At 42.6% G+C, this 14,564-nt stretch overlaps 1 protein-coding gene across 6 annotated transcripts in view; it reads right to left on the bottom strand.

Annotated features, from left to right (window-relative positions):
• The window catches only part of RIOK1 (RIO kinase 1), a 32,276-nt gene extending 19,144 nt beyond the window's left edge, over window positions 1-13,132 (bottom strand). Inside the window, exons 1-7 of one of the 6 annotated variants that reach the window (XM_050940031.1) lie at window positions 12,963-13,132; window positions 12,567-12,678; window positions 8,969-9,164; window positions 6,379-6,469; window positions 4,332-4,401; window positions 1,449-1,491; window positions 569-661 (exon numbers count right to left, since the gene is read on the bottom strand). In XM_050940031.1, the coding sequence (XP_050795988.1) occupies window positions 569-661; window positions 1,449-1,491; window positions 4,332-4,401; window positions 6,379-6,469; window positions 8,969-9,164; window positions 12,567-12,637 (564 nt within the window). In that variant the 5' untranslated portion in view covers window positions 12,638-12,678; window positions 12,963-13,132. Of the gene's footprint in view, window positions 1-568; window positions 662-1,448; window positions 1,492-4,331; window positions 4,402-6,378; window positions 6,470-8,968; window positions 9,165-12,566 lie in introns of all 6 variants that reach the window. The other 5 variants (XM_050940034.1, XM_050940032.1, XM_050940033.1 and 2 more) reach the window with 5 other exon arrangements.
• Window positions 13,133-14,564: the final 1,432 nt, after the last annotated feature.

Below are 14,564 nucleotides of genomic sequence, written 5' to 3'. Positions count from 1 at the left end.
ATGTCCATTAGAGATAACTAGAGAGGAGCCTGATCCAAAGAGGTGCCAGGCACCCTCAACTCTTACTTACACTCTGCACTCCTGAGAGTGGTCACACTGACTTCAACGGAACTACCTGCATGAGTGAGGACTACACACGATAAGCAGGGATCTGCAGGGTCAGATCTTCAGAGCCAAATACTGGTTCCACTGAAGTCAATGGCATTTTGCCTGTTACTTCAACGAGACCAGCCTTTGGCTGTAAGAATGAAACTAGCCTCCGTGCCGAGTGCCAGCACGAGGCCTATGTACCACTCAAGTCCTCATGACCACTTATGGTCTAAGTGGAATTTAAATAGTGCTCCATATTTTGATTATTAAACAGAGTTTGGTAGCTTCATTACTGATATGTGATAAAATTCAAAGTAACAGATGTCTCACTTTACAGTAAATAAATTAACTTCTTGATAAACACAAGAAAATTAATTTAATGCAGGAGATAAGTATTTTACTATTTCCCTTTCAGCACAGTCAACTTCCTTTCAGTTTGCAAAGAAGACTGTAGCATGCCAGTTGGAATGAAACTCACTTCTTTTCCTGTGCTGATGCAGCCATTTATCTCTGATATGACACCTCTAGTTAGCATCTTGAACAGGATCATTCGTGTTCTTGGATCTAATACCTCATGGGAAATTGGAAAAAAAATAAATAAGCAAAATCACTTTATCCAGTTTACTGAAATTATTATTAAACTAATCCATCCTGAATTGAAGAACCCACAGAACCACAGCATCTTAGTGGACTAAGCCATTCAAAATTCTATCTGGATAGTACTCTGTTTCTTCTATAATTTTGGAATTATCTTTACAATATTAGGAAAAAATGTGTTTGTGACTTGTATGCAACTCCTAATCCGTGGTTTATAATATATGAAATGCATCCTTAGGCTAATGCTAATAGAGGAGTGATTTCCCATCCACAGTACCAAGAAAAAAGTGCATTAGAACACAGCTACCCTAAAATGTGCCAGGCATTCACAACAGCAGACGGTGGTCTTCGTGGTATACAGGCCTTTAATGTATCATACTAGGTTTAGAAGCAAAAATGTGTGGATTGAAAAAAAAGAAAAAAAAAAAAAGAGACCATTTCATCTTTTCCATGGAAAATTCCACTTTTGAGTAAAGCTAAGATGAAATTCTATGCTTATCAACAAAATCCCAGTTGAATACAACAGCAAATCATAATACTAAGCACCACAATATTCTCCAAACCAGCTGTGAAAGCAGACACAATTTTTATAAAGCAGTCTTGTTCAGAAAGACAAGAAAAACCTGGGGTGAAACCCTGATCCCACTGAAGTCAATGAGTGTTTTGCCATCAACGCCAACGAAGCTAGGATTTTACCTCTGGTTATTGATTCAAATGAAAAGAAGCCTTTTAACAAACAGTTTGCTACATATAAGACTTACCTGTTCCACTGTTGCTCTGTCAGATTTATCTTTGACTCGATACCTAGTGGAAATTAAAATATAACAGCATGACATGATCTACTCAAGAGAAATAGCCATAGCTCAGACAACAGATTTTTCCAGAATGATTGCTCAAGAAGAAAATTAGGCAAGGAAGGGAGAGAAAAGAGGTCATAAACAGATAGCTAAAGGTTAATGTTCTTTTACCTGTAAAGGGTTAACACAGGGAACCAAACACCTGACCAGAGGACCAATCAGGAAACAAGACTTTTTCAAATCTGGGTGGAGGGAAGTTTTGGGGGTGAGTTCGTTGTTCTTTGTCTTGTGTCTGTGCCCTCTCGGCTCTGAGAGTGATTTTTCTATCTCCTGCCTTTCTAATCTTCTGTTTCCAAGTTGTAAGTACAAGGATAGTAAGACAATAGGTTTATATTGTTTTCTTTTGTATTTACATGTGTGTAGTTGCTGGAATGTGTTAAATTGTATTCTTTTTGGATAAGGCTGTTTATTCATTTTTTTTCCTTTAAGCAATTGACCCTGTATATTGTCATCTATTACAGAGACTATTTTTAATGTCTTTTTCTTTCTTTTTTTATATAAAGCTTTCTTTTTAAGACCTGTTGGAGTTTTTCGTTAGTGGGGACTCCAGGGAATTGAGTCTGCAGCTCACCAGGGAATTGGTGGAAGGAAAAAGTCAAGGGGAAAATCTCTTTGTGTTAGATTTACTAAGCCTGACTTTGCATACCCTCTGGGTGAGGGGGAGAGATTAGATCTCTCGGTACTTGTGTTTCCAGGACTGGAAGCAGGGAATCTCCTAGGGTCGTCCAGGGAGGGGAGCCTGGGAGGAAGTAACAAGGAAACAAGGGGAGGGGGTTATTTCCCTTTGTTGTAAGACTCAAGGCATCTGAGTCTGGGGGTCCCGCAGGGAAGGTTTTGGGGAGACCACAGTGAGCTAGGCACTGCATAATTCTTAGCTGGTGGCAGCGATACCAGGTCCAAGCTGGTAACTAAGCTTGGAGGTTTTCATGCTAACACCCATATTTTGGATGCTAAAGTCCAGATCTGGGAAGAAATGTTATGACTGCATCATTACATTAGAATGGGATTCCTTTGCTGGCAAAGTACCACCAGCATTTTCTGCCTTATTGACTAATCCCACAGCCACTGAAATGAATTAGATTTGCCCCTGACTTCAAAGAAAGCAGGATCAAGACCTGGCAATGACTTTAGTGACTGGCTCAGCAAATCATCCCATTTTATAGGAAAAAAATTTAATTCCAAAATTTGCACTGTAAAAATTATAAACAAAAGAAATAGTATTTTTCAATTCACCTCATACAAGTACTATAATGCAATCTCTTTGTTGTGAAAGTGCAACTTAAAAATGTAGGGTTTTGTTTGTTACACAACTGCATTAAAAACAAAACAGTGTAGAACTTCAGTGCCTACAATTCCACTCAGTCCTACTTCTTGTTCACCCAGTCGCTAAGGCAAACAAGTTTGTTTACATTTACAGGAGATAATGCTGCCCCCTTCTTATTTACAGTGTAACCAGAAAGTGAGAACAGGCATTTGCATGGCACTTTTTTAGGTGGCATTGCAAGGTATTTACATGCAAGATATGCTAAACATTTATATCCCCCTTCCTGCTTCGGCCACCATTCCAAAGAACATGCTTATGTGCTGATGATGCTCATTAAAAAAAAAAAAGCATCAGTTAAATTTGTGACTGAACTCCTTGGGGGAGAATTGTATGTCCCCTGCTCTGTTTTACCTACATTCTGCCATATATTTCATACTATAGAAGTCTCAAATGATGACCCAGCACATGTTGTTCATTGTAAGAACATTTTCACTACAGAGTTGACAAAACGCAAAGAAGATACCAATGTGAGAATTCTAAAGACAGCTGCAGCACTCAACCCAAGGTTTAAGAATCTGAAGTGCCTTCCAAAATCTGAGAGGGAGGAGGTGTAGAGCATTCTTTCAGACATCTTAAAAGAACAACACTGCAATGCGGAAACTACAGAACCCGAATCACCAAAAAAGAAAATCAACTTCCTGCTGGTGGCATCTGACTCAGATGATGAAAATGAACATGTGTTGGTCCACAATGATTTGGATTGTTATCGAACAAAACCCGTCATCAGAATGGACGTATGTCCCCTGGAATGGTGATTGAAGCATGAAGGGACATATGAATCTTTAGCGCATCTGGCACGTAAATATCTTGCGATGCCAGCTACAACAGTGCCACGAGAAGCCTGTTCTCACTTTCAGGTGACATTGTAAACAAGCGGGCAGCATTATCTCCTGCAAACGTAAACAAATTTGTCTGTCTGAATGATTGGCTGAACAAGAAGTAGGACTAAGTGGACGTGCAGGCTCTAAAATTTTACATTATTTTATTTTTTAATGCAGTTTTTTTTTTACATAATTCTATATTTGTAAGTTCAACTTTAATGATAAAGAGATTGTACTACAGTACTTGTATTAGATGAATTTAAAAATACTATTTCTTTTGGCTTTTTTACAGTGCAAATACTTGTAATCAAAAATAAGTATAAAGTGAGCACTGTACACTTTGTATTCTGTGTTAAAATTGAAATCAATATATTTTAAAATGTAGAAAACACCCAAAAATATTTAAATAAATGGTATTCTATTGTTTAACAGTTTGATTAATTGCACAATTAATCGCGATTAATTTTTTAAATCCCTTGACAACCCTATCCAAAATACAAACAGCATACAGAACATTTACATTCTCTAAATTTCTAGTTTATTCAGCATCACAGCTCAAGTTGCAGCTCATAGTAGAAAACAATTTGAGGGTATAAGAGCTTTCAGTAAATCAACAGAAATACAGCCATCCAAAGTACTTACATATCTGATTCCTTTTGCCTAGACTTTTCTGTGACTTTGTTTATAACAGAGTCAGCAAGATTTAACCTATCTGAAAAATACATAAAAAAAAAAAGAAGTGAAGATCAAAGAGGTTTTCCACAAACAAAACTGTAGCTACACTTTTGCTGCCAATAGACATAGACATATCACACATCACACACATTCAAGGCACATAAAGAAATATTTGTAACAAGATGATCAGGTTTTCAAAACATATGTACTAGAGGCATGTGTTAACTTAGCATTCTCCTCTATGGGTCTGAGACCCACTCCAGGATTATGGAGGGGCAACCGGGCTACTGCCCTGGAGATGAGACAGTGCCTAGAGATGCTTTCCTTCAGATGGAATGTTAAACAGAAGTCTATCTGCCCCTCTCTCAAGGAACTTAAAAAATCCCATGCCATTTTCCAATAGAGTAAGCAATAGCCCTCAGTGTCCAAGCCAATATCCCCTCAATATCGCTAATTCTGATGTTTACGGTAGCATGTGACTTAATGCCAAGTATACTGCTGCTGTTTATGTCTATAAATCACTGCCCTACTCACTTATCTCATCATTTTGGAAATCTTTTGGTATGAAAGATACTAGACAAAATCACTGTATCCTAGTATAAATTTGATATCACAAGATATTGTATGTCACACAGCAACTTCACCGCATACTGACTAGACAGAATATTGTAAAACCAAAAAAGCTGAAGTGCTGCAGCTGTGAGAGTGATCAGATGATGGTCTGATGGACAGCTGGGTCCCTCCATCCCAGCTAATCAGACTGTTTCTGGGGTGAAATTACAGAAGAGTTATTTTGTGTAATCAGAAGGAGGCAGAGGGAAGAGAGACTGACAGCTCTCTGGGGGAGAAGGAGACTCCAGGAATGGTATCTAAAGACAAACATGATGTCTGAAAGTGACATCCAATATTAACCCTTTTAACTGTTCGGTAACAGCTGGCTAGTTATAATGCTTAAAAGCTCTCACTCAGGGTATGGCTACACTTACAGTTGTACAGCGCTGGGAGTTACAGCTGTCTTCGTACAGCTGTGTGGGGAAAGCGCTGCAGTGTGGCCACACTGACAGCTACCAGCGCTGCAGTGTGGCCACATTTGCAGCATTTGCAGCGCTGTTGGGAGTGGTGCCTTATGGGCAGCTATCCCAGCGTTCAAGTGGCTGCAACATGCTTTTCAAAAGAGGGGAGTGGGATGGAGTGTGACAGGGAGCGTGGGGGAGACAGAGTGAGTGGATTTTTGGAGGTGACACTGTTCTCAGCTCCCTGCCTTGCAAGTTCTAAGGACTGGAAGATACACAGCACCAACCTGCAATCAATTTAAAAGTTTCAAGCCCTTCCCCCATCCCTCTCTTATCCACTAAATGCAAATTATGCACTCCTAAATAGCCTTCAGACCACATAAGCAGCTGCTCAACACGGACTCCTCCCTCCCCCTCTGCCGTGTGACTTCTCTCTTCAAGCAAACAGCTGTGAACCTTCCAAAGCAATTCCCCTGCCTGTCTCCGCTCCATCAAGCAAACAGGAGCTGTTTTTGTTTTTTAGAAAAGCAGCTTGGGGGAGCTCGGAGTTCAGCCATTCTTCCAGTTTGTTGTGAGCAGGCATTCTGGGATACCTCCTAATAACCTGGAGGCCAATAACAGCGCTTTTGGTGGTCACACTTAGATTCATAGATTCTAGGGTCAGAAGGGACCAATGTGATCATCTAGTCCGACCCCCTGCACAAAGCAGGCCACAGAACCCTACCCATCCACTTCTATAACAAACCCCAGCGCTGCATCACCAGCGCTGCAATCGTTACACCCCAAGCAGACCAGGTGTACAGCCAGTGCTGCAGCCAGGGAGATGCAGCGCTGGATGTGCCTTGCAGGTGTGGACAGTTACTAAGTTGCAGCGTTGTAAACCCACCACCAGTGCTGCAACTCTCCAGTGTAGCCACGCCCTCACTGTAATTAGAATGAGTCACTGAATGTCACCAAGGTGTACCTATTACCATAAAAGATGACGATAGGATTATACTTACCTAGATTAATTTTATGCTCAAATTTTCTCAGGGCCTTGTCTGTAGGAGTGGACATTTTTGCTGAATTGCAACTAGGGGTCTGTCTATTTGCCTGAAACAAAGGATTTGTTACATAATTTGCCTTCCCTAAGTAGTCCTTCTAAATACACACAGTACCTTGGGGGGGGGGGGAAATCAATTTATCTAGTTTGATCTGCTCATGTCTCTAAACACCTGTACAAGCTTATCTACATTTAGAAAATCAGAATTTGTCAGACTACGGACATAGCTTAGAACTGGAAATGATTTCAGTTAAGAAAAAACAAAAAACATGTGTGGGTTCAAAATGCTATTAGCTAAGAGCTCAAGGAGAAGGTGCTTGTTAACCAGGGGATTGACTGTCAGTCAACTAGTGAATGTTAGCTCCCAAGAAGGAACAAGAATACCAGTGGTGGGGAAAACAAGGAGAAAAAACACCAAGAGAGAGATGGGGAGAAAAACTGAGAGGGGAAAGAGTCAGAGCAAAAAGAGAGAACAAAGAAAGGGTGTGCATGGCTTGCCAAAGAGGCATCAGTTCCCACAGGCACTCTTCTCCAGACCCAATCAATGTCTGCCCCAGCCAGATCCCCATCATAAACCCCTAAATAGCACACACCACACATAACTCCCTCCTCCCCAGGTCTCCTTCTGAAGTCCATAAGACAGAAACAGGTAGCCCACGAAATATGTTTTGTGCCAGCCACAACATTCTGTAACTGCTCCCCTTCAGTTTCCCAGAGATACTCTGATGTCCCTATGTCAAAGAGAAAAGGAGAAATGTTCTCCTTCCGCTGCCCAAGCTGAAAGCATAGTGAAAAGTAAATTAGTTTTCAAATTCTGTGGGTTAATTATTTAAGCTAGTAATTCAGACAAGATTTCTAACCTGATAGCATCCCTTCTATACCCATTCACCTTTGGTGTTTTCCATAGGTTTACTTGCCTCCTTTACTAATGATACAAAATGTATGCTTGCCCTCACACTCTCCAGTCACATCAAGCAAGTCGTCTCATGAACTGGTGAGAAGGAAAGGATAGAAACCCAGGAATACAGAAGGAGGATATTGAAAAGGAGGACATCACAGTGATATCAGGGTTGGGAGATAGGTTGAGACCCCAAAGGAATGGAACAGAGTTGCAGCCACAGGCGAAACCAAGCAATAAGAGTTTGCGGTGGATGTGATATACCTAGACTTTAGTAAGGCATTTGATACAGTCTCACATGATATTCTTATAGATAAACTAGGAAAGTACAATTTAGATGGGGCTACTATAAGGTGGGTACGTAACTGGCTGGATAACTGTACTCAGAGAGTAGTTATTAATGGCTCCCAATCCTGCTGGAAAGGTATAACAAGTGGGGTTCCGCATGGGGTCTGTTTTGGGACCGGCTCTGTTCAATATCTTCATCAACGGCTTAGATGTTGGCATAGAAAGTACGCTTATTAAGTTTGCGGACGATACCAAACTGGGAGGGATTGCAACTGCTTTGGAGGACAGGGTCAAAATTCAAAACGATCTGGACAAATTGGAGAAATGGCCTGAGGTAAACAGGATGAAGTTCAATAAAGATAAATGCAAAGTGCTCCACTTGGGAAGTAACAATCAGTTTCACACATACAGAATGGGAGGAGACTGTCTAGGAAGGAGTATGGCAGAAAGAGATCTAGGGGTCATAGTGGACCACATGCTTAATATGAGTCAACAGTGTGATACTGTTGCAAAAAAAGCAAATGTGATTCTGGGATGCATTAACAGGTGTGTTGTAAACAAGACATGAGAAGTCATTCTTCCGCTTTACTCTGCGCTGGTTAGGCCTCAACTGGAGTATTGTGTCCAGTTCTGGGCACCGCATTTCAAGAAAGATGTGGAGAAACTGGAGAGGGTCCAGAGAAGAGCAACAAGAATGATTAAAGGTCTTGAGAACATGACCTATGAAGGAAGGCTGAAGGAATTGGGTATGTTTAGTTTGGAAAAGAGAAGACTGAGAGGGGACATGATAGCAGTTTTGAGGTATCTAAAAGGGTGTCATCAGGAGGAGGGAGAAAACTTGTTCACCTTAGCCTCCAATGATAGAACAAGAAGCAATGGGCTTAAACTGCAGCAAGGGAGATTTAGGTTGGACATTAGGAAAAAGTTCCTTACTGTCAGGGTAGTTAAACACTGGAATAGATTGCCTAGGGAAGTTGTGGAATCTCCATCTCTGGAGATATTTAAGAGTAGGTTAGATAAATGTCTATTAGGGATGGTCTAGACAGTATTTGGTCCTGCCATGAGGGCAGGGGACTGGACTCGATGACCTCTCGAGGTCCCTTCCAGTCTATGAGTCGATGAGTTGAGGAAGGAGAACCACCGGGGCATGAGAAGAGGGTGGCATTGGTTAGGAGGTATGCAGTGGGTGTGTGTGAGAAGAGGAGAGACAAGAGGCATGAGGATGCTCCTAAGCTGAGAGTGCAGTGACAAGTCCCAACTTGAATTTATGGTTGGGGTCACATTCACATATCACTGTGCCCTGCTTTAGTCCCGTTTGCAATTAGAAACTCTGAAAAGTTTCCTGGAAGTGTCTTTAATGTACCTGTGGATTGCAGCCTCCAGTTGCAGTATGACACTTGGTGAGTCTTCCAACTGAATCATCCCAGTCCCACTCTTCATCCTCATCATCGTCGTCATATTCAATTTCATCAGTGTCCACTTCCTCAGATAAACATGACGGCTGATGTTTAACTGTTACCTCTTCCTCTTTAACTGTTTCTGTGCCCTGGGTCAATTCACTTTAAAAAAAAATCATCTATATAAATAAACCCCACATATAAATAAATAAACCCTGTACAGAATCATTGTGAAATTAAAGTACAGTCATCCAGAAGAATGAAATAGCAAGGGTACCTCTCTGCTCAATATTTTATTATTTCACCTGCCCTGAAGAGCTCTTCTGCATGGTGGCTCACTTTTACTATAGCACTTTAAAGTATCTTCTTCCTTTGCTTAAATGCTGTTTTGTAATTTGTTCAACTACTCTGTTCAGTGAATCACAGATATCTGGCACGCTCTGCAACTCCTACTGAACACCTACACTAGAAAAGACCATCCTGTTCGCTCTTCAGAGGCAGACACACTCCACTGTCCTAGCAAACTAGGCTAGGCAAGGATTCTAGCTGAGATGTTCCCAAATTGGACCTTACCGCTGAGCTGCAGAAAGCTCAACAAATACCCCGGTCTGAGAGATCACCAGATCCAGCACTAAAACTGATGACCTAGAAATGAACATTTAGTTGTTATGAGCGCTTATGATCCATCCTAATCCTGGTCCCTATGGTGTGTCAGGTCTCTTCATATTCTTCCCATGTACCTCTAATTTCTCCTTAGTTGCCTCAGGGTATGTCTACACTGCAATAAAAAACAAGCAGCATGGATGCAACTGGCCCAGGCCAGCTGACTTGGGCTCAGGGTGCAGGGCTGTAAAATTGCAGTGTAGACATTTGGGCTCACAGTGGTGCCTGGGCTCCAGCCTGAACCCAAATGTCTACTCTTCTATTTTTAACCTCGCAGCATGAGCCTTGCAAGCTCAACTCAGCTGACCCACACTCTGACACTCGGCGCTGCAGGGTTTTTAATTGCAATATAAACATACCCTCAGATATTTGTAAGGTTCCCTCCCACATCAAAAATAAACTGAATATCACCTTAGCCTGAAACATAGCAATTCTAGATTCCAGATCAATTTATCCTAAGCATATGCAGTCCAGAAGATCTTTTCAGCAAATGCAATAGAAAAATGAGACCATAGGCTATAGAGGTGAAATTTACTTCTCCCTGACACAAAATCTATGAAAATGGGTTTTTGGAAGAAGTTTAAGGATAATTTGGGAGATGGATTTTACCTCCAACATCCAGGAAAGCCACAGATTCACCACAGCCCTTCCAAGGTTGCTATTCTAGCCCCTCAGTACAGGCAAGTCTTATCTTATGCGAGGGTTCCATTCCGCAGTTAGCGCGTAAAGCGAAAACCACGTATACTCAAAATTACATCCCCAAGCCCTTTAAATCCCACCCGCAGCTCCGGCCGTCATGCCGGGGAGGCATTTAAAGGGCTCCTCCGGGCTCCCTGCCGCGGGAGCCCGGAGGAGCCCTTTTAATGCCGCCCCGGCCCAGCCACTGGAGCTGTGGGTGGATTTTAAAGGGATCCTCCGGGCTTCCTGCCGCGGCGGGGAGCCCGGTGGAGCCCTTTAAGTGCTGGCCCCGGCCCGGCTGCCAAAGCTGCAGGTGGGATTTAAAGGGCTCCACCGGGCTTCCTGCCGCGAAGGAGCCCTTTAAATTCCACCTGCAGCTTTGGCAGCCGGGCCGGGGCTGGCATTTAAAGGGCTCGGAGCTCTGAAGTGGCTGGAGCCTCAGGCCCTTTAATTCGCCCCAGAGGCTACCAGCCACCTCTGCAGCTGGGAGCCCCCTGGGTGATTTAAAGGCCCTGGGACTCCCAGCCACAGCTGGTGCCCCAGGACCTTTAAATCTTGAGGCCACACCCCCCGGACTCTGGCCCTACAACATAAGGCTGAAATCGTGCATGTTAAATGCGTGTAAGTTGCGACAGACCTGTACCTCCTACACTGGGGTTTTGAGCCACTGCATCAGCATAAATTCAGAGCCTTCTTACACGATAAGCAAAGAAGTGAGGAGGCCTCTGTGTGTATCCATTATGCTCTCACATGCGACAGCTGTAGATTTGTAGGGTTCAAGTAGGGCGGAATGTCTCACATGGACCCAATATGGGATGGGGAGGGGTGAATTTCAGCCTAAGAATTTATCAACCCTTCCCCACTGCACTTCTCCATCCTTTGCTAAACTTTACTATACAATTTAGAACGAGGATCCTGCCAGATCATAAGAACAGTCATAGACTGGGTCAGGACAATGGTCCATTTAGCCCAGTATCCTGTCTTCCAATAGTAGTCAGCGTCAGATGCTTCAGAGAGAGTGAACAGAACAGGACAAGTATTGAGTTCAGTTCCAGCTTCTGGTATGGAGAGTTTAAGGGACACCCACAGCATGGGGTTACATTCCTGATCATCTTAGTTAACAGCCATTAATGGACCTATCCTCCATGAACTTACCTAATTTCTTATTTGAACCAGTTATACTTTTGTCCTCCAAATATCCCCTGGCAATAAGTTTTATAGGTTGACTGTGGAATGTCAAATGTGCTGAACACAGGTTTTGTTAAACAAAGACAAAAAACAAAAAGAAAAAAAACTTTTCCACACTCAAATCAACCTTTTACAAATTTTACACATAATGGAAATATTTCCATGATTTTATTTAAACAATTTTATTTTTAAACAAAAACATTCTCCTCCATGCTTTGAAACAATTCAGGAGAATCACAGAGTGAAACAGCCTGGAAACTCCGGATAAACAAATTTGCTACAAACCAATCTATTTTTATTGCCTAAGCAGAGAGCGTAAAAAATAAATAGACTTTATATATAGTCTTACATACAATTTCTAACCTGACAGCATTCCTTTAAATCTAGTCATATTTTGCATGTTTCATAGATTTTTCTTTCCTTTGATAATCATCCAAAATGTCTCTTTCCTCATAGTCCTCTGTCCCTATTTGCTCCTGGATGTAATTTACAATAGTAACTGCCTGACACCAAAATTATTCCCTTGGCAAAAGAATCTGGAGTAAAACACATTGGATTACAATGTCATTGCAGGACCAAGAAGCAATAGCCATGCTGTGAAGAAGTAGGACCTGATGGGAAAAAGTATCTTTAATCATCAAGCATCCAATCCTGCAACACATACACATATAATTGTTCAAGTGAGTGGTTCCACTTAAGTCAGCAAGACTATTCCTAACAGTAAGCACCACACCTCATAAGTAATGTTTGCAAAACTATGCAGGCCCTGATCCTGCACAGAGCTCTACGAAGAGGCCCCCTGTACCCATGCAGAAGTCTTAGGGGCCAAAACAGCAGAGGAGGAAATATCATTAACAAATTGTTCCTCAATGTATTAAAAAAAAAATCTTGTTCCCCACCAAACCACCAACACTGCCCCAATTCTTCGACACTATCTTAAAAATACAAGAAGGCGGTCAGTAAGGGGAAAAACAAACTCTGTTCTAACTTTTCACATGATTTGAAAATAATCTTGGCAGCCTGTTTTCTCCTTACCTGTCTGAGGCGTCTGCATCATCGAATTGTCCTGGGACTGTTCGGCACATCATCTCCTTCCTGTAATTCATTGTTGCAGTAGGTCACCACACCACGTACCGAGGACTGCAATCTGTGTCATATACACAATGTGTTCGATAGGTTATGTACTGTGTTTATGAGCTATAAACTAAATTCTATGTGCAGTCTCTTAGCTCTACACCTTACACCGAAGCTATGTCTGATGTGAAAACTACGTGTGTTAGATGTATATATACACACAGTGTATGCTCAGGACACTCCAGTGTATACTATACCATGCAGGTTAGGCGTTCTGTGCACGTTACAGTGAATACACTACACGTGTGTGTTATACACAAACACTCGATAGGCCGTGTTGTGTGTTACCGTACGCACATGCAGCGTGCTATGTACCGTGTGTGACACACATACACACGTGTTGCGTAGCCTACTGGGTGGTGCGCAGGCTCCCCGCTGCGCGCGGGTCCCAGGCTATGTGCGTGCGGCCCCTACGCTGGGGCTGCAGCTCCCCGCGTGCGGCGCGCGGCCTCCTCCGCGTCCCGGGACTCGGATACGCGCCGCCGCTAGCACCAGCCAGGAACCACCCTCTACGGCACAGCCAGAGGCTCAAAAATGCCACGAATGCGACCGCTTGCTCTGAGAAGCCGCACCCACCCGAGTGCCGGTCTCATTTAAACCAATGCCGAGGCGCCAGGACTGCACGCCTCCTCCGTGCAAAGTGTGTAAATCCCAGCCGCACCACAGTGTGCATGTATCCCAAGTACCTAGACGCAGCAGTATATACACATAATATGGCACGGAAGCCAAGTCCGTGCATAACCGGTACATCTTTCAGCTACAGAAACACAGTAGGTGGTTGGGGTACAGACCCACCCATAGACACACACGTACAATAGTTATATGGCCAATATTTATATACATCGGTATATTTATAAATAAACGCAATATGTATATCGTGTTCGCACACGTTAATGTGTGTGTGTACAGGTGTTATTTTGTGAACGCTGAAATCAGGCTTCTCGAACACGGTGAGGAGCTGGCTGTCAAAACCAATAGCGCTTAATGCGGTGTAAGGTTGCGGGGATAATAAGATAAGTGACAAGTCGAGGCTGAACTTGAGCCGCGCGCCCATGAGTGGTTGTTACAAATCCTCGGCACCAGTTCCGTTTACACGTGCACGTGAGACAAATCCAACTTTCTGCTTCAATGCTCTCATCCCCGCCCCTCTCCCCCAGTTCAGGTAGCGGGATTGGTTGTGGGTTTGTCATGTCACAGGGGGTCTTTGTGACGTCACCGCAGTCCTAGCCAACTGGACTTCTAAGACCAGCCAGACCCCAACCCACCTCATACGCAGATGGTCCAGGAGGGAATAGGACGCACCTGGCCTAAATTCAGAAGTTTCCATGGATCCAAGAAGTGAGTCCATTAGAATTTAAAACCGAGCAAAAACTAATTATGAGAAGTGAAAAGAGGTGCTGCCCAGTGATAAATTTCTCCCTCACTTATAAAAAAAATCCCAAATAGAACTGTAAGATTAAACTGGGTTAAATACAGTTCCTAAAATACAAAGGGAGGGAGGTTATTATCATTACCATGATAGGTATTTCCCTAGGAAATTTTTTTTCTAAGAGAAAAACTGCTAAGCATCCCATATTATGGTACGAACTATTAACCTTAAGGAGGTCAAAGTTAAGATGCTTTTCTGAAATATTTGAACTATTTTGGTTTGCAAAAATCAGACTCAAAAATTCTGATAAGTGTATTTTCAGTCTTTCTAGAAATACCATGAGAATTGCATTTTCTTATGTTATTTTGGCTTATATGTCTCTGATCCAACCTGGACCAGCAAGTGTAAAGGTGCGTGAAAATTGAGTCAGGGAGAGGTTTGGGCTAAGAACTGTGTGAAATCCTGGCTCCATTGAAATCGAAGGCAAAACTTCCATTGACTTCAATAAGGCCAGGATTTAATCCTGGGCC

The sequence above is a fragment of the Gopherus flavomarginatus genome, chromosome 2, assembly GCF_025201925.1.
Source record: "Gopherus flavomarginatus isolate rGopFla2 chromosome 2, rGopFla2.mat.asm, whole genome shotgun sequence".
Taxonomy (NCBI): domain Eukaryota; kingdom Metazoa; phylum Chordata; order Testudines; family Testudinidae; genus Gopherus; species Gopherus flavomarginatus.
This window is presented reverse-complemented; position numbering and strand designations above follow the sequence as displayed.